The 19550-nt window shown below is 51.2% G+C and overlaps 1 protein-coding gene across 3 annotated transcripts in view; it reads right to left on the reverse strand.

Moving 5' to 3' along the window:
* Positions 1–19550, reverse strand: part of DRD2 (dopamine receptor D2) — a 64880-nt gene that overhangs the window by 11659 nt on the left and 33671 nt on the right. For all 3 annotated transcript variants that reach the window (XM_042906040.1, XM_042906038.1, XM_042906039.1), the window contains exon 2: positions 998–1313. In XM_042906040.1, the coding sequence (XP_042761974.1) occupies positions 998–1282 (285 nt within the window). In that variant the 5' untranslated portion in view covers positions 1283–1313. The remainder of the gene's footprint in view (positions 1–997; positions 1314–19550) is intronic.

Consider the following 19550-nt stretch of genomic DNA (forward strand, 5'->3'; position numbering starts at 1 on the left):
GATGGGAAGGTAAGTGCCCAATGATCGCAGTGACCTTAGTGTTGGCTCTTTCCTGACTGGCTGCTCAGTTCCCAGACTCCACCCCAGAATCCTAGGCCGAGAGAGGGGCAGGATCCAGGACGCAAGCCCCTAGACCCTCCTACGTCTGCCTGTTGGAAGTGGCTCCCTGATTACTCCCCTTGCTGTGTGATCTGAGGACAGACAGCTTCTCAAAGCTTCTGTTTCCTCTTCTGTAAACTGAGAAGAAAAGTATCAACTCCCAGGATTAGCATGACTGTTTGCTGAGTCTGTGTCTGAGAAATGCCTGGCGAGGTGCCTGGACCACGGCAGGGGCCGCCCACTCTCTATTCAGAAGTGCAGAGCTGGGCCCCATCCTGGGCCGAGCCCTGGGTGACCATGTGGTCCTTCCTGAGCCAGGGGGCTGTGGCCCAGCCCACAGCAGACCCTGCCTGGAGGTCCCAGACATTGGTGCTAGACCGAACTGGGAAGAGGGGAGGCATAAGGAGCACACGGAGTAGCAGCCCCACTTTCGAAGTGACAAGAAAGAATGGGAAGCTTCGGGTCTGGACGCATGAACATCTCCCTTCCTTGAGGATCTTCCTCCATCACTCCCATTTGCAGCATGATCTAACCAACCAACCTGGGGCCAAGCCGAGTTCCACTTGGGACCTGCCAGCTGCATGATGCCGGACAAGTCACCGAATTTCTCTGACCACCTGGCTCACCACCTGTGAGATGGTGGTAGTCGTGGGGTGACCTCGCAGGGCTGGCCTGAGGGCTACACGGGAAAACGCCATGGATAGAGGACTCGGTCCTTAATAAGCACTCTCCAACGGGCAGTTGGGACTGTGAAAGAGGCATTAAGCCCATTTCATAAAGGGAAAAACTGAGCCCGGAGTGGAGGGAGAGGCCAGGCCTGCTGAGAAGGCACCAGGCAATTCGTCGGGAAGTGCCTGGACTCCAGGCTCCCCTGCAGCGGAGGGGAGGGCAGACCTACCTCCAGGTAGACAACCCAGGGCATGACGAGCGTGGCCACCAGGAGGTCGGCCACGGCGAGGCTGACGATCAGGTAGTTGGTGGTGGTCTGCAGCGCCTTCTCGCGGGACACGGCCATGCAGACCAGCACGTTGCCGAAGACGATGACGAAGATGAGCAAGGTGAGAAGCGTGGCGTAGTAGTTGTAGTGAGGCTTTCCGGTCCTTCCTTCGGACCCGTTGAAGGGCCGGCTCCAGTTCTGGCTCTCCAGATCATCATCGTACCAGGACAGGTTCAGTGGATCCATCGGGGCAACGGGGCCACTGGGTGGCCAGGCTCTGGCCAGGAAAAACGGACACGGCGGGTGAGCAGGAGGACCTCCCAGAGCGTGCTGCCTCCCACGGAAAGCTCCGAAGCTACAGCCAACCACTGGCAGTTAGTAGAATTCTCCAGCCTCGGGATTTTCAGTTCTGTATTTTAACGATTTTCTTAAAACGCTGGGCCTGCTGCCACTCTTCTGCTGGCAAGTTCTTGCAGATGGCAAGACAAATGAGCAATTATAATTTTTTTAAAAAAAGTATAATAAAATAAATGAACTTGAAAAGAGCTGATCATTCATTCATCTATTTATTCAACAAACACTTAGTAAACACATCCCATGTACCACCTCCTGGAGACAAGTTAGTGAGGAGTTCCAGCTTCTAGGGGCAGGAACAGGAATACACATTCATTCCTTCTTGATTCTATAAATATTTATTGAGCATTGTTCTATGTGGTGCTAGAAATATGGGCTGGAACAAAATATACATGGTTCTCCAGCTCACATTCTAAATTAAAAAAAATTTAATGTTTGTTTTTGAGAGAGAGAGAGAGAGAGTCAGAGCATGAGTCGGGGAGCAGCAGAGAGAGAAAGGGAGACACAGAATCTAAAGCCCTTGCTCCAGGCTCCGGGCTGTCAGTACAAAGCCCGACACAGGGCTCGAACTCAAGAACCGTGAGATCATGACCTGAGCCGAAGTCAGAAGCTTAACCGACTGAGCCACCCGGGCGCCCTTACCGAGCTCACATCCTAAAAGAAACAACAGCCCATGAATCAAGCACTTAAATGTATAAGCAGTGGGCACTAGGAAATGGAATGCAGGAGGGCCACAAAAGCTAGTTTAAGCATTGAAATAAGACTTTCCAGAGGAAGTGCTAAGTCATTAGGTGAAGAGCTGGGAGCCCAGGGAAGTGTCTAGACACAAGAAACAGCATAAGCAAATGACAGAGCGAGACAGCAGACACCCGGTGGAGGGTTGGAAGAGATTCATTCGGGGCAGCTGAAGCCCGTGAGTTGAACTGGGGAGGGGGCCAGAGCAAGATCCTAGAAGGCCTTCCAAGTCACGCTACATTTGAGCCTAAGGGCAGTGGGAACCACGTGATCAGATGCGCCTTCCGGCGAGAAGGTTCCAACCGCTGTTCAGAGGATGGAAGTGTGTGGCCAAGCAGGTGGCGGCACACCAGCTGGGAGGCTGTAGGAACCCGAGGAAGAGATGAGGAGTTTCTGCATTCCTGCCCTGAGAGCCTGAGAACTTCCTGAAGGAGGTGTCATCTGAGATGCGATCAAAGGAGGAAATAGCCAGGCAACAGTTTGGGAGACCCTGCAGCTAGAGAGAACACAACACAGTGCCAGACAACAAACAGTTCTGTTTGGCTAAAAACGTAGGGTGTGAAGCAGGGGCAAATGAAACCGGGGGGCCAGTCATGGGCCAGATTCTGTCTCATAAGACTGGGAGCCCCTGAGGGGTTGGGTGCAGAGGAAGGACCACGGGCTGGTGTTTTAGTAAAGTGGCTGCTGCAGCATCGGGAGGCCTTGGAGGAGGCCAGGCTATGGCTGTCATTTGGAGAAGGGAGGGTGGTTGTCTGAATGAAGGTGGCAGGGATGAGAAGAGAAGTGTTCAGAATCAGTGGCTGACCCGTGCATCGGTATCCAATGGATAGATGTGGGATGGGAGAGGGGCCGGGACAAGCAGAGAGAGAAGGGGTAGAGGGAACAGCATTTCTGCCTTGGGCTTAGGGAGGCTGAGGAGCTGCTCACTGAGAGCAGGAAGCAGAGAGCCTGAGAGGCAGACCCGAGACGCATCAGGCATTGACGAGCTTGACAGCCTGTGTTTTGGTTGAGATTAGAACATAATGCACATATAATATAGCTGACTCTCCTGCTAACAAAAGTGTTCCTGTTTTACACGATGGAATCAAGCTTATCAGTACCTCAAAGCACTCTGCCCAAGGTACCACGACATCCAGTTGCTGGGCTACCCAAAGGGATTTGAAGTCTACTAGTTTATGCCACTTGGGATGAGTGTGGTACCATGTCCAGATCAGGGAGGAGGGCACGCCAGCCACAACAGGTCAGAAGGGACTTTGGAGAAGGGTCTGCCCCCCTCTACCCCCTCAACCTTATCTGACACACTTGCTCTGCCGGCCCCCAGCAGAGGAGTGTGGATGATGTTCCCACCCCTCCCCCCGCCCCAGCACCACCACACCAGCCTGGAGTCTCTGGGGAAGCCAAAATGCCTAATTCCATGTAGGGTGACATGACATGACACCAGTGCAAAAATCTTCCAACTCAGAGGCGCCGAGGCCCTGTGTCACACTGACGCTGCCCTCTGCAAAGGCATCGGCCCCTCTTCCCATTTGGAGCACACCCCGGGACAGCTATATGCACGTATCCATCAGGAACGGCAGCTGCTCCTGCCTCTTGTTTTCACACAAGATTGGGAGTCTGTTGAGCTTGTCAGGCATAAAGCAATGTGCCAAGCACTTTCGGGGGCCTGGAGATGTGGAGATCCACTCACTTCCCCCAGGGCTCCTGAAGGTTCTCTCTGCCCCACCTCTTACTTCCCTGGTCCCTCTCTGTAGGGCCAGTGGCCTCTGATGGAGACTGTACGGCTTCCCTTCTACCCCACCCCACCCCTTCTCTAGACCCAACCAGACTTCTGTTTCTGTACAATCCTGTATGAAGCCTGTGATGTGGCTTCATATGCTTGTAGAGGATTTGATAGTTTTGTTTGATAGTTTTGTCCTCAAAACAACCTCCGCGGCCTGCAGCTATTATCCCCCCTTGACAAATGAGAAAAGTCTTTGGAAAACTTCCCTTCCCCTCCCGCTGCTTGCCCAGACCTGACACGGCCTCCAAAGAAAGGCTAGCTCAGAATCTTCCCGCTTCCTGCTCTCTGCTGGACCACTTACCCTTGGGGGTTCCACAGCATCATTCCTGAGTTCTATTCTGGAACACACCCTCTCTGTGTATCTGTTCCCCCCCAACACCTCCCACTGGAGTGTAAGCATCTTAAGCATTACACCACATCTTGGTCATGCCTCATCTTCGTGGAATAAACAAATAAAAGAGCATACTCTCTTGTTCTCTGGGATCTGCAGGTCGTACGTTGGGTTGCTGAACTCAATCAAAGGCTCTATGAGTCCAGCCGGGAAGAAAAGCCCTCCACCCTTGAGATGTAGCTATAAAGAGAGGCCACCACATTAACAAGTGACAAAAGAGAGAGGCAACCCAAGAGGACCACGGGTGTTGCATGTTGGATCCCAAGAAATAAGACCCTGAGGAGGACATTGGCGTGCAGGAAATTTACTGGGGAATGTTCTCAGAATGGAGGCTTGCAGAGAAGGGAGGAGGCAGGGCTGGACTGGGGAGAAGCTGGGCTGCCTTGCAGTCACATCAAAGGTCTCAGGTGACCTCAGAGAGCCCTCAGGAAGCCTGCAGAGCTGTCTCTCTCATAATGTCCTAGGGCGTGGACTGTCCCAGGGAGAAGGAGTGACCTGGAGAGAGATATCTCTCTTCAAGTGAGCATCTGCTAAGAGGGCGGACCCAGCTGGAACTGTCCGTTGTCAGCAGGCCCAGTAGTTGGGGGAGTGAGTTGGTCGTGCACAGGTGCTGGGGCCCACTCTACCACCAGGCGCTGCAGTGGATGCTCAGAAATCACAGAGGATACGTACATGGGCCTGGCTGGGGTGCTCCTGGAGGGCTTCCTGGAGGGGGAAGACTTTCATTCAGGACTTAAAATCATGAGAACAAGTAAGATGGCAAACGTGAGCATTTCCAGTCAGGGCAGGGTCGGAGGTGAGCACTCATTCCTCTGTGTGCTGGTTACTCTGCAGGACAGGAGTGAGTCCCTTCACCTACAGCTGGGAAGGCTTCATGCATTTAATTTTCTAATCAAGCATTTATTCTATATCTTGTTTTTTTGCTGAAACAAGTGCATTACAGAAAGAATGGGAAAGCCTGGAAAATGCCTAGATGCCTGTAGACCCTATTAATATCTTGGAGCAGGATTTTCTTCCAACCCCCGGAGCCAGTTCCATCCCTGCCGTGTCCTCAGCACCCTTCCTGCCTGGGACTGACATCTCTCACAAGCAGGGGCTGTCTGAATCACTCTCACACCACACCAAGCAGAGCAGAAATTCAGACATCAGCAAATCTAGCCCTTTTGATGACGCACTCTACCATGAGAGATACTAGTAGAAGATAGGGCTGAGGACCAAAACACCTGGTTTCAAATCCCAACTCCACCTTTATTTGCTCCAAGGTGTCGGCCAGATTACGTGGCTTTCCTGAGCCTCAGTTTTCCCATCTGCAAATTGGGGATTAGCAATTACTGTTGTGAGGATTAAGTACGATGATACATAAGTGGCCTGCACAGGTAAACTCTCAAGGAATGTGAGCTTTAAAAATCAAACCAAGAGCAATCCCTATCAGAATAACACCAACATTCTTCACGGAGCTAGAACAAACAATCCTAAAATTGTATGGAACCAGAAAAGACCCCAAATAGCCAAAGCAATCTTGAAAAAGAAAACTAAGCTGGAGGCATCACAATCCTGGACTTCAAGACATATTACAAAGCTGTAATCATCAAACAGTATGGTACTGGCACAAAAACACTCAGATCAATGATACAGGATAGAGAACGCGATAATGGACCCACAAATACATGGCCAACTAATCTTTGACAAAAGCTGGAAAGAATATCCGATGGAATAAAGACAGTGTCTTCAGCAAGTGGTGCTGGGAAAACTCGACAACGACATGCAGAAGAATGAACTTGGACCACTTTCTTACACCGTTCACAAAAGTAGACTCAAAATGGATGAAAGACCTAAATGTGAGACAGGAAGCCATCAAAATCCTCAAGGAGAAAGCAAGAAAAAGCTCTTTGACCTTGGCCACAGCAACTTATTCAACACATCTCTGGAGGCAAGGGAAACAAAAGCAAAATGAACTATTGGGACATCATCAAAATAAAAAGCTTCTGCACAGTGAAGGAAATAATCGGCAAAACTAAAAGGCAACCAACAGAGTGGGAGAAGATATTTGCAAATGACATATCAGATAAAGGGTTAGTATCCAAAATGTATAAAGAATTTATCAAACTCAACACCCAAAAAACAAATAATCCAGTGAAGAAATGGGCAAAAAGACATGAAGAGACACTTCTCCAAAGACAACATCCAGATGGCCAACCGACACATGAAAAAATGCTCCCATCATCAGGGAAATACAAATCAAAACCACAATGAGATACCACCTCAAACCTGTCAGAATGGCTAACATGAACAACTCAGGCAACATCATCCCTGATGTTGGCGGGGATGTAGAGAAAGAGGATCTCTCTGGCACTGCTGGTGGGAATGCAAACTGGTACAGCCTCTCTGGAAAACAGTATGGAGGTTCCACAAAAAATTGAAAATAGAACTACCTTATGACCCAGCAATTGCACTACTAGGTATTTATCCAAGGGATACAGGTATGCTGTTTTTAAGGGGCTTGTGCACCCCCATGTTTATAGCAGCACTATAGACAATAGCCAAAGTATGGAAAGAGCCCAAATGTCCATTGATGGATGAATGGATAAAGAAGACATGGTGTGTGTATACACACACACACACACACACACACACACACACACACACACACTGGAGTATTATTTGACAATCAAAAAGAATGAAATCTTGCCATTTGCAACTACGTGGATGGAACTGGAGGGTCTTATGCTAAGTGAAATTCGTCAGTCAGAGAAAGACAAATATCATATGACTTGAATCATATGAGAAATTTAAGATGCAAAACAGATGAACACAAGGGAAGGGAAGCAAATATAATATGAAAACAGGGAGGAGGACAAAATACAAGAGACTCTTAAATATAGAGAACAAACTGAGGGTTGCTGGAGGGGTTGTGGGAGGAGGGATGGGCTAAATGGGTAAGGGGCATTAAGGAATCTACTCCTGAAATCATTGCTGCACTATATGCTAACTAACTTGGATGTAAATTAAAAACAAATAAATTAAAAATTAACAATAATTAAAAATAAATCAAACCAACCAAAGGAATTAAAAAAAAAACAAGCACTCAGACAACGAGCCTGAAGCTCCTGGGGGTGAAGCAACCGTACTGTCCAAATGCAGCCCATTAGGGTCAGGGGATGCCCTGGGCTCCTGCTGTTACACAGTGCTGCCTCCTATGGCTCCTCCTTGCAAAGTGGGGGGTCTAGATGAAGGGAGAGGCGTTCCAAGGTGCAGCAAACAACCCTTGGAAGGGAGTAAAGGAAAATAAAGTCAAAGTATTCCTGAGCCACGGTTGCAGGACAAATCTGAGCAAGCCTTGGGATGACATAGCAGCTGGCCTGGAAGATCCAGGTCTCCCAGCCCACCTGCTATCGCCCGTGATTCCAACTGCCATATTTCCTAGGCTCTAAGATAGAATTGAATGTAACATGCGCCATTGTTTTACGTACCACTAGGAAAGAAAAAAAATACCATCAAACTCCAATACAGCTCTAAGACAGGGCCAACTGCAAAATGCATGCTGAGTTCAGAAACATTAAAATGGGTGTAAGTGAAGGTGGGAGGTGTGCATCTTAGCAAGGTTAAAATACAGGGTCCCCCTGGCATTTCTCTGCTGGCACATTCTCAGGATGCCTGCGGAAACCCGTCAGTCCCCAGGCAGCCTGCCTGCAGCAGCGCCAGCCTCATCCCTTCCCTTCTCCTTTTCCTTCTGCCCAGGGCTCAAGTGGTGTCCCAGAGGAAGGCACAAAGAGCTAGACTGTGGTCTTTCTCACTCCAGGGGCCCCCAGAGGGCACCTCAAATGCCTGCCCTTGCCCTGTGCTCAAGCCTCTCCATCCAAGTCAGAGTTTTTGCTTTTGTGGGGAGAAGAGGCTCCAGGTATTCTGGCCTGGTCCTGGTTCCAGAGAAGCCAGGTGAGGTCTGTGCCCACTCTGTGGCTCCCGGAGGTGGGAAATGCCAAGCTCAATATCAGTTGGCACCTAGGATTTTCCAGGGTGGTCCAAATTTCTTGTTCTTCTTTAAAAAAGGGATGGGGATGCCTGGGTGGCTTAATCGGTTGAATGTCCAACTCTTTTATATATATATATATATATATATATATATATATATATATATATATAATTTTTTTAATATCTATTTATCTTTGAGAGAGAGAGAGAGAGACAGAGAATGTGGGCGGGTGAGGGGCAGAGAGACAGGGAGACACAGAATCTGAAGCAGGTTCCAGGCTCCGAGCTGTCAGCATGGAGCCCAATGCAGAGCTCGAAATCACACACTGTGAGATCATGACCTGAGTGAAGTCAGGTGCTTAACCTACTGAGCCATCCAGGTGCCCCAAGTGTCCAACTCTTAATTTCGGCTCAGGTCATGATCCTGGGGTTGTAAGATCAAGCCCCATGCATTAGCTCTGCACTGAATGTGCTTAAGATTCTCTTTTTCTCTCTCTCTCTTTGCCCTTCTCCCCCATTCATGCTCTCTCTCTCTCTCAAAATAAAAAAATAAAATAAAATAAAATAAAATAAAATAAAATAAAATAAAATAAAAATAAAAATAAAACAGGAGCGCCTGGGTGGCTCAGTCGGTTGAACATAGGACTTCAGCTCAGGTCATGATCTCACAGTTTGTGAGTGTGAGCCCCATGTTGGGTTCTGTCCTGACAGCTCACAGCCTGGAGCCTGCCTTGGATTCTGTGTGTGTGTGTGTGTGTGTGTGTGTGTGTGTGTCTGCCCCTCCCCAACTTGTGTTCTGTCTCTCTCTCTCAAAAATAAATAAACAAGAAAAAAATTTTAATAAAAAAATAAATAAAACAAAATAAAATAATAAAAAGGGGATGGCTAAAGGTATAACCCCAGGAAAATTATTCTTGTAAGACTTTCCAGGTAAATAAGTTCCACATTATGTTTAAAACTTTCTGTTGTCAGAACAAGAATATCGATTTGGAGTCATGAAAATATGATCACCTCGCTCACCAACGTCCATACGCCGCTTCCATCCTCCTCTGGGAGGCTCCTGCCTCATGTGTAAGATCTCCAAACCAGTCCCCAATCAAGGAGCATTTAGTGAGCACCAAATACATACATGGTCACTGTCAATACTTAGCTACTTAGTCCTGTCTCCTGGAGCAGGGATGGATGACTTAACCCTACTGCTACGGACTGAGTTGTGTGCCTCTCAGATGCCTATGTGGACGCCATAACCCCCAAGGTGATGGCATTTGCAGATGGGGCCTTGGTGTTTGGAGATGGGGTCTAAATACCATGAGGACAGGGTCCTTATCGGAAGAGACACCCCAGGCTGCCCCTCCTCATGCCGTGTGAACACTCAGCGAGAAGGCAGCCGTCTGTAAAGCCGGGAAGAGAGCTCTCACCAGAACCCAACCCAAGCTGGCATCTTGATCTCAGATTCCCAGGCTCCAGAACTATGAGGAAATTAATTTCTGCTGTTTAAACCCCCCAGTCTTCGGTACTTTGCTAAGGCAGCCTGAGCTGACAAAGACACCTGCAGAAGGAGAGGCTGCCACTCCCCCAGAGAGTCACCCTCATCTTCCCTGTGCGGCAAGGGGAGACGACCGCAGCTCCCTGCCCTCCCCAGCAGATGCTGGCAGACGAGGCGCCCGTGTGCTCTGGGGCCTCCTAGGCTTTCTGTTCTCAGCTGCCCTGGTGTGTGGGAAAGAGGAGGGAGCCCGGAGCATGGGGGAGTCCACAGTGTGGGCGGCCCGCAGGCCTCGGGCCACGCCTGACCCACATCTGTCTCTAGCCCCCATTGCCCTGCCTCAGCTCAGAAGGGCAACGGTCTACTGGAAGATCTTCAGATTCGCCCACCCTGGTGGTCAGTTCTCCTTAGCACCCAGACTGCTGTGATGGTTACTGTCTTCAGAGCCTATACAGCAGACCTTCCTAACGAGATATCTGGAGTGAATCGAGGTGTATGGGGTTATCAGGGCAAGAGGACCATGAAGCGGTCATTTCCAGCCTCCGGGGCCTCCGCCACTTACCCTTTGGGCTTTACATATGTTACCACTGTCTGTTTGTGCCTTCATTTGAAAATTAGCTAGCTGTCTGGTTGAGGAATGTAGTTACCGCCCAGATAGCTGGGGCCGAGCTGGCCCAAGAGTCTGCCCCTGGCAGTCCACGGACTCCCACCATCTGCTGCACTGGGGCAGGGGAGTAGAGTAGAGAGTGGAGGCTGCGGAAGGGAGGCTCCACAGCCTGCAGATACAAACTGCTTCTCGCAAGTACGTTTTGGAAGAAGAAAACTGCTTTAAAATTCCACAGTTCAAGGCTGACCCCCCAAACTGACCTTTTGTCTGAGGAAAAACTTGGGGGCTTACAGTTGCCCTTGGTCCTCAGCCTGGTGGGGTAACCCGGGACCCTGGGGGCAAGTTGATTGGTCTGGGAGGAGAGAGGAGAGGGTTCTGTCCTCTCTCTAGATTGAGTCCTTTCACCAGCAAAACCTGGGGGCTCTGGGCCCAGAAATGAGGCCTAAGGAAAAACTTTGGTGCAGAATAAACTCAAGCAACCCGGTTCCAGGGCGCTGCCTCCCCAGAAAGTTTGGCATTTGAAGGCGTCAAATTGTCTAATTAAAATTTAACAATCCCTTATCAGGCTCGATGGCGGGTGAGACACTGCTGTCTTAAACACATCATTTTCCCCCTTTTCTGAAACTTGAAGCATTTCAATGAAAAAGGAGGGGTGAGGGGGGGGGTACTTTGCATTTGCATTTCAAAAGCAGCTTGCCTGAGCGACTGGAACTGGAGGGGAATTGGGAGTGAGTGGGTAAGGGGTTCCTCCTCCTCCAGATGCAGTTCCAGCCACCCCCTGCTCCTCTGCAGGAAGGTCCAGACCAAGACTTGGGGGTGGGCACGTCCCCTGGGCCTCCTGCAGCTCCTCCTACTCCAAAGGGAAACCAGAACAGTCTTTAACTAATGCCCTCACTTACTGGGCCCAGGAGGGCAGTCTCAGCAGGCGGCAGAGGAAGCAGGGCCTTGGATTCCCAGGGCCCTAGGCCAGGCAGCCCCAAGGAGAGCCTTCTGGGCCCTGGCCTTCCATGGCCAGGCATGAGGAGGGAGGGCCAGCAAAGTGATGGATGCTGTCACCTCCAGGCAGGCCCAGATCTGAAGGGAGAGCTGGGTCTGGCTCAGCTGCCAAGAGTCATTCTCGAGGGAAGAAATGCCCATTGTTTTGCCCCATCCTCCCCTCCTGGGCCCAGGTAAGGTCCTGTACCTATAAATTCCTAGGGTTCAGGCCTGGGGCGGAGTACCTATTCCCTCCTGGACTCCCTCCACTGCTCAGGACCTGGGGGCAGCTGTAGGGGACCAGGTTTGGACAAAGTGACCTAGATTATCTGGGAAACCAGCCCTCCAGGGGCCTGAGAGGGTGAGTAGGCCACACACTGACACCACCCACTCTGTTCCCCCTCCAGATCTGGAAACTTCCCTAGTCCAACCCAGAATTCTGCAGGGACAGTGAGGGAGCAAAAGCATGGGCCAAGCAGCCACTCGGCAATAGGGCTTCGATCTGTTCATCTGTGGAAAAAATTGCCCAGGTCTCCTTAGAAAGTGTGCAACAGCTTGGATGAATCTCTTCATTCTTGTTCTCTGGCTGTGTCTGGAACTGCCTCACAGGAGCCAGGCGGGGGGCACAGTCCTAAGAATCATCAGTGGGAGTGAAGTCCCAGCAGCACCCAGGAGCCTCCCCACTGCTCCCTAGAGCTGAACCTGGCCAGGCAGCCTGTTGCCTCCTACCTCACAGCAAAGAGAAGCTGGCCTCTGGTGCTCACTCAACTTCTCGTCACCAAGGCCACAAAGCCACCAGCAGCATAGGTACCACCTGCTCCCCTCTCCCGGCTTTCAGTGTCCCAACCCCTAACCAGGCCCAGTCCTTCCACAGAGGCTCAAGACCCCAGAGTCCCAACCGGCCCCCTCCTCCCCCTCCCCCTTCAGGACAATCCCTTCTCCAGGGAAGCGTCTCTGAGGCTCCAGCTCAGAGCCATCCTCTCGCGTACGACGCTCACAGCACACGTGTTCCTTGGTGGCACTCATCACCATATAATTAAGTCACTTATCTAATTATTTGTTTAATGTCTGTTCTTGCCAGCCTGTGAGCTCCACCAGTGTAAGGATCACACTCATCTTGTCTCTTCACGGTCTTCTCACTTTCCAGCATGGTGGCAGCCATACTGCGCACTCGGTAAATGTTTGAGAGGCATCCGTGGGATCCGGTACCTCACCCCAGTGTGAAGGAGCCGGTTTTTTCTAGTCCCTGATGGTTGTTTCTCCCCTGGATCCTTCTCGAGGAGTACCAGTAGCCTCCCCTAGACTCCTTCCCTGGCCCTGTGGGTCTGGGTCACGGCGGCAGCTGGCATTGGTTGCCCAGCTGGCTGGGGTCCGTTCAGGGAATCCTCCAGATGTGCCGTCACTGGGGCACAGAGGGTTACAAGCCATTGAAAGAAAAAGAGAATGCACGTGTGTAAAGGCAAGTGTAGGTGTGTGGGGAGGTGGGGAGATAACGCGAATTCTGTGGGAAGGGATGCACACAGCTGGTGGGGTGACTTCTGGGCTCCCAGAAGGCCTGGCGGGAGGCGGGGCAGGGGTTTGCAGTGTCTACATTAGCACCCCACGGTGGGGGTGAAGTCCCAGCAGGCCAAGGTGACCGGAGCCACTTCTCACACAGCACTAACCAGAGGCCATAAGACATCCCTAGGGAGCACGTTGCGTGTAGCTGAGATTCACAGCTCACCCAAGGAGCTGTAGGGGGGCCCCGGGGAGAGGCTGGAGCACACACAGCTCCTCAGCTGTGGGAAGGGGCCCCCGCGTGGGAACCTTCTCCAACAGTAGAAAGAGACCAGCGCTGAGCGCGACTGGGGCCTCCCTACCCCTCATGCTCTCATCCTGGATGTCCACTCTGCATTTCTTCTTCTTCCCAAGGTGGCCAGGTGCCCCGGGTCTGCCCAGGGGTCACTGGGAGTGTGGAATGCCCTGAGAGGCTGGGACAGAGGAGGACATCAGGGCTTTGAGACCTCTCCCAGGTTCACTCAGGGCTGGGCCCAGGGCCCCGAGGTCTATGGTAGGGTGAGGCAGGCAAAGGTCTGGAAAGACCCAGTGCATGCAGGAAGGGCTTCTGCCTGACAGTCCCATCCCTGTGCATTTTGAAGGCTCCGTAAAAATGTCTCCTCAAAAACTGTCAAAGTGTCACAAATTAATTAACTGTTAGCTGGGAGTGACTCAGTGTGGGGAGGGGGTGGGGAGAGAACACTCCAGTAATGCTAAGCGGGTGGTGGTGGTACTGTTCTCTGCGTGCGTGCGTGTCCTGCCTTTTGATTAAAAATCCTCGCAGCTCAACGCTGCGCCAGGGCCGGGGCGGCTCACTGGGGCCGCGCACGTGCCGAGCAGAAAACTGGCAGGTGGGAAGCAGGGCAGAGGGCGTGGGGCCCGGGGCCCCCTCCCCGAGGGAGGGAACACAGTGTGGAGAAGGAAGCCTCTAGAAATTGTTCAGATCTAAATTCAGAAGGGAGCCCACAGGCTGGCACTGTGTCTTTTTTTTTTTCCCCTTCTTTCTCTCTTCCTCCCTTTGCAAGTCCTCCCGCCCCCACCCCCAACACCAGACGACACAAATTGGGAAGTTGAGCTTGCCCTGAGGGCTGGGTCACAGAGCCCAGGGGGCAGGTACGCGCTTAGCCAGACTCACCAGCAGGAGCCTGAGAGGAGGGAGGGCAGGTCTCAGACCAGCCTTCTTGACCTTTACTTTAATTTCAGGAAAGAATTGAGAAAACATGCTCTTGAAAGCCAAGAGGGAGACAAATCCTGGCCCTTATTGCTCTGGAAGAAGGAAAAACAGTCCTTGCTCTTTGGCAGAAAATTGCTTTGCTTTATGAAAAGACACCCCTGTTCATGAAAACAAAGAGTGGGTGCATCCCAATAGCAGCTGACCTCCACCATCACGCTGCTGGGAAGCCTGGGGAAGCCCCTCTCCCCGTGTCCCCCATCCTTCCACAGCAGGCTGGCCCTGGGGACAGTGGGGACACTTCTTTTCCACAAAGGAGAAAGGAGCTCTTTCCTAAATGGGGGGCAAAGGGGCGGGGGCAGCAAGATTTCACTTGCACAAATACCTACTTCGTGTCTGTACCTCAAAGGCAAATTGAAGGGATGCAATTAGCAAAATCCAGCTTGTGGAAAATGTGATAAAAGAAACTCGAAAGCCGGATCGGCCAATTATAATGTGGGGAACTTACGTGCATCCTGATTCAAAGAAACCAATTGTTAAAGATCCTTGACATTCAGGAGACAATTGAAAATTTGAAGAGTAGATTTGGACGCTATTTGGGAATTACTGCTAACACTTTCTAGGCGTGGCAGTAGCATTCTGCTTAGTTTTTGTAGAGTCCTTATCCTGTAGGGATACACACTGAAACATTCGCCGATGAAAGTGTATGATGTCCACGATTGATGTGAAAAGAAGAGGGAATGACAAATGGAACAGCTATTATTCCATGCTAGTCACTGTGTGAAGCGCTGTGCACGTTATCATTTCACTTCATCTGCACAACAGCCCATGAGATTCGATATTATTTCCGTGTCTCGGATGAAGAAACAGGCACAGAGAGGGTGAGTAACTGACCCAAGTTCACGCAAGTGGGTCATGAACACAGACTCCAGAACCCAGACTCTTCCTTCTATGAGTTGAGTCTGGGGCAGCGTGGCCCTGAGAGTGGGGTGGGGGGAGATCTTCAGCTCGAGATCCCGGATGCACCTATAGGACGGGGACCTTCATCTTAGCTGCACACAGGGTTCCTTCAAGGGCATGTCCAGGGTCGCACCCCAGCCGGCTGTCAGGTCTCAGACTGGGGTGTGCAGGGCCCCACACGAACCACTCACAGCCTGATAAACAGGGAGGTGGAGGTCCGGGCCACACGCAAGTTTCCTCAGAGTCCTGAGTGCCCTCAGTCAATGACGTCGTCCAGAAAATGACACTCTGGGAGTGAGTCTCCAGGGCATCAGCCTGCTCAGTGAAGTGAGCCCTGAGGGGGACAGGACGTGCTAAACTCCAGGTAGAGCAGAGCAGTGTGGCCGAGAACAGGGGTCAGCTCAGGGGCTGCCTCTGGGTTCACGCCTTCAGGCCGGTCCAACCCCACCCCTCCGGCTCCTCCCTTGTGTTTCCTTTCATTCCATGGGGTGTGGAGCCACCAACGGGGACAGCATCCTGCCCTGCTTGGACTCCTGGCGTCTCACTCAGAGGAAGGGCACCATGGGCAGAGACACAGAAAGGAGCAGAGAGGCACCTTCCCTGCCACAGTGACAGGCTGCTGTCCCAGACAGAGGCCCTAACTTCCTCTCCCACACGACGGAAGTAGGCGGGAAGGACAGCCACAGCGGTGGGCACTGCCTACCCTTCCCCCATCCCATCCCCATCCCCACATTGGAGCCTTTTCCAAGCAGCAATGACCAGAATACAAGGAGGAATAGCTTCCTTCTCTCTCAGGATTAAAGAAAAGGAGCAAATGCAGCCTGCTATTTTTTTTTTTTTTTTAATCAGACAGGCAGACAAATCTGGCTTTCAGTCTGACCCCCCCAACACTTGCTAGCAGTGTGGCCTTGATAATGCAATCATTCTGAACCTTTGTCTTCTCACCTGCAAAATGGACACAATGACTGCTGCCTCACTAGAGTGGCTGGGAAATTAATTAAGAAAATGCAAATGAAGGGGCCAGTAAGTGGTAGATGCTTAATAAATGGCAGCTAATATCATTAAGACTGCAGCCTTAGGCGGGGCGCTTCGGTGGCTCAGTTGGTTAAGTATCCGACTTCAGCCCAGGTCACGATCTCACAGCTCATGAGTTTGAGCCCTGCATTGGGCCCTGTGCTGACAGCTCAGAGCCAGGAGCCTGCTTTATATTCTGTGTCTCCCTCTCTCTCTGCCTCTACCCCACTCACTCTCTCTCTCTCTCTCTCAAAAATAATTAAACATTAAAAAAAAAATTTTTTTTTAAATAGACTGCAGCATTAGGATTCAGCTGCAGTTGCCAAAGAGGGAGGGCTGAGCTATGTGAAGGTCCAGACCACACACCGGGGCAGTGATGAGGGGCCCCAGGGGGAAAAGACCCCAATTTCTCTGTGGCCCCCGACACTCTGAAAATCTGGAGACTCCAGCCATACCCAACATGAAGTACCCACCCACCAGCCCTGAGATAAAATGTCGGGGGTGCCTGGCAGGCAACTTTGGGTAAAGTCTTCTCAGCATGTGCCATGTGGATTTACAGCAACTTTGACCCTCCCCTCTGAACCTCTGAGAAGACAATGCCTACTTGAACTTCCTGGTAAATTCTAAGGCTACAATAGCTACCAGACACCTCTGTTCTCGCAGGCGGGGGTCGGCCAGCCTACAATAAGAACTGGTAGACTGGAGAGCAACCATCAGCACTGCACCCTCTCGTCTAATCTGGCATTCGGAAGGATAATCTAGTTCCCTCCGATGAGTCACTTCTCTGATCCTCAATTTAATCACCAGCAATAATTTAATCACGAGGGCAGTCGTAGCTAATTTCAGCCAGTGGTGGAAGAACCAAATAAAATGATATGTTTCAAAGCATCTTGCAAACTCTAGAGTCCTACAGAAATGTTAGTGTGTTATTATCACATCAGTGGAGACCTTTCCCCGGCCATCTGTAAATGGATCACACCTACAATCTCATTAAAAAGCCATGGTGGTTGGTACCATTTGATTGTTATTCGCAGGTGTTCTTGGTACTTACTTTGCTCTGTGTCTGCCCCATCTCTCTGATGTGTCCGTGAGGCCTGCTGGGAAGAAGTTGTCTTAGTCCTGAGTATGTCCTTAGCCTCTACTGGGAAGCCTACCGGCCTGATCGGTGTTAAGGAGTGTCTGTGGTGCAGGTGGGCACCGAGAGCAGCAGCGAACAGCTCTAAACAGGGCGACACTACCTTCCCCGTGGGCTTATTTGAACGTTAAGTGAGATACATCAAGCATACCCTCTGGCCCAGAGGAGGCACTCAGTTGTTCCTATTCTCTTGCTGGCCAACCTGGAAAAATGTACAGAATTGAATTTTACTCCTGTAAGGAACCTTAAATCTAATCTATTTCACAGAATAAAAAACTAAGAGGGGCGCCTGGGTGGCGCAGTCGGTTGAGCGTCCGACTTCAGCCAGGTCACGATCTCGCGGTCCGTGAGTTCGAGCCCCGCGTCAGGCTCTGGGCTGATGGCTCGGAGCCTGGAGCCTGTTTCCGATTCTGTGTCTCCCTCTCTCTCTGCCCCTCCCCCGTTCATGCTCTGTCTCTCTCTGTCCCAAAAATAAATAAAAAACGTTGAAAAAAAATTTAAAAAAAAAAAAAAAAAAAAAAACTAAGAAAAGTGAAAAGACCCATGCAAGTTCACAGGGCTAGTTCTCCAGTTCACCAAGATGGCCAAGACCCTCAAGGTCGCTAGACAGGCCCCCTGCTTTACGCGGCTCTCCGTCTGTTTCGTGGAACCTGCTCAACAAAGGCAGGTACTAGCTTCCCCCATCACCTGCAGCTGCATCTTCAAAGATAGGAAGTCAGCTGGAGGAGGAGAGTGACTCTAGGGGCCCTCAGGGTATCTCCCCTGAGTCTCACCTGAAGTCACCCAACTTGTGTGCGCACATCTCTCCCATCTGTGTCCTCAGCAGAGACGTAGGCGTGCAATCTCCACTCAACCCTTCTCTCTCAACCTGTCCTTCTAGGGGCTGCCTTCACAGCCCGACGCCTGCTGTCCTCTGGATATCGGTGAGGCCATGCACACCGCGTGTTACCTAGGTGCTCACGGATGGTGCGCGATGTGCAGGAGGCAGCCAAGCACCCGTTAGTTTTCTTTATGGGGCTGCTGCTTCCTGAAACAATGTTTTCGGGAGGCTTCCTGTCCCATTCTTCTCCAGGAATGTGGGAAAGGTCCGATCCTCTGGATTTGTGCCTCAGCAGCCTGATGGGGGCAGCGATGGAGACAACAGCAGAGGCAAGTGGCCCTAATTCAGTAGTGCTCCCCCCATCCCAAAGACGGCAGAGGGGGGCTGCTCAGCCAGAGGACTGATGGGTGAGCCTAGCACCTGCTCACCCCAGATGGTCTCTGGATAACTCTGACCCAGACACCCACCTGTGGAAGGAGGAGTTGCCGTTGGGAACGAAGGGAATACCTCTGGCTGGAGCCGCCACCCTGGCTTCCAATCCTGAGAATTTCTGAGGCAGAACATAAACACTTCAGTCTTATCTTGGGACTCCTGGGACACAGATGAGCTAAGTTTTCTGAGCCCGTCATGGCAAACAACATAATGTCGCTAATCAAACTTCCTGTGCGCCCACCCAATTTGATAAATCAGCCTTTTGATGCACTAAGTGAAGATGAATTAGCAGTAATGAGGCTGTGACAGCTCCCGAGGCACAGGCTGACGGGGAGCTTTGATGACTGAGGCAGGAGGGCGGGGGGTGGGGGGGAGCTCTTCTCAAGGATCAGCTCGAGCTGCCAGGTTCGTGCAAATAACCCGCCGATGCCAAGGCACCTCGGCTTTCCCCCCGCACATCGTGTGCTCTCACACACAGAGTCACCATCCAAGAAGTGTAAGCCAGCGTGTGTCTGAGAAACAGAGTTCGCTACCTTCCTACAAGGAGCCACATGCCATAAGCCCCAAGCCAGTTAACAGCTTGGGGTGGGTCAGAACATGCAATCAATCCATTTTGTTGCATGGGTGAAAGGCAGGCTGGTGCAAATCCTCATTTGCAAGGCTGCCTGCTACTTAGCTAAAGTCCCCACTGGCCCAGCAACAAAGACTCAGCACTAGTTAGCTAATCCCTTCCATACCAGAAGTTGCAAACTGGCAGCCTATGGGCCACATTTAGCCTGCAAATAGGTTTCATTGGGCTCATGGAGAGAGCATTATTGAAAAACTGTAGTCTACTGCCAGTATTTAAAATTTGGAGATTTTATAATAAAATAGGTCTCTAGCTTCTCTTTAAAAAAGAATCACAAGATTTTGGAAATACTGAGTTAGCATTCTTGCAAGGCAATAAAAGCCTGGGGTCAAGTAGAGGCAGTTCTCTTTACATGGGGCACACACTGATTGAAGAAGGCAGAGGCCCTCCCCAATCAGAGGAGGGCTCGGCTCATGGGGAAGGGGCTGTGTCTGTACTCCAAGAACGGAAGGTACATCTCCACCCTGTGCTTTCCCACCCCCGAGGGCACCCCAAGTGCCCCAGCACGAACGGGGCAAAGCCCC

The sequence above is a fragment of the Panthera leo genome, chromosome D1 (assembly GCF_018350215.1).
Source record: "Panthera leo isolate Ple1 chromosome D1, P.leo_Ple1_pat1.1, whole genome shotgun sequence".
NCBI classification, from domain to species: domain Eukaryota; kingdom Metazoa; phylum Chordata; class Mammalia; order Carnivora; family Felidae; genus Panthera; species Panthera leo.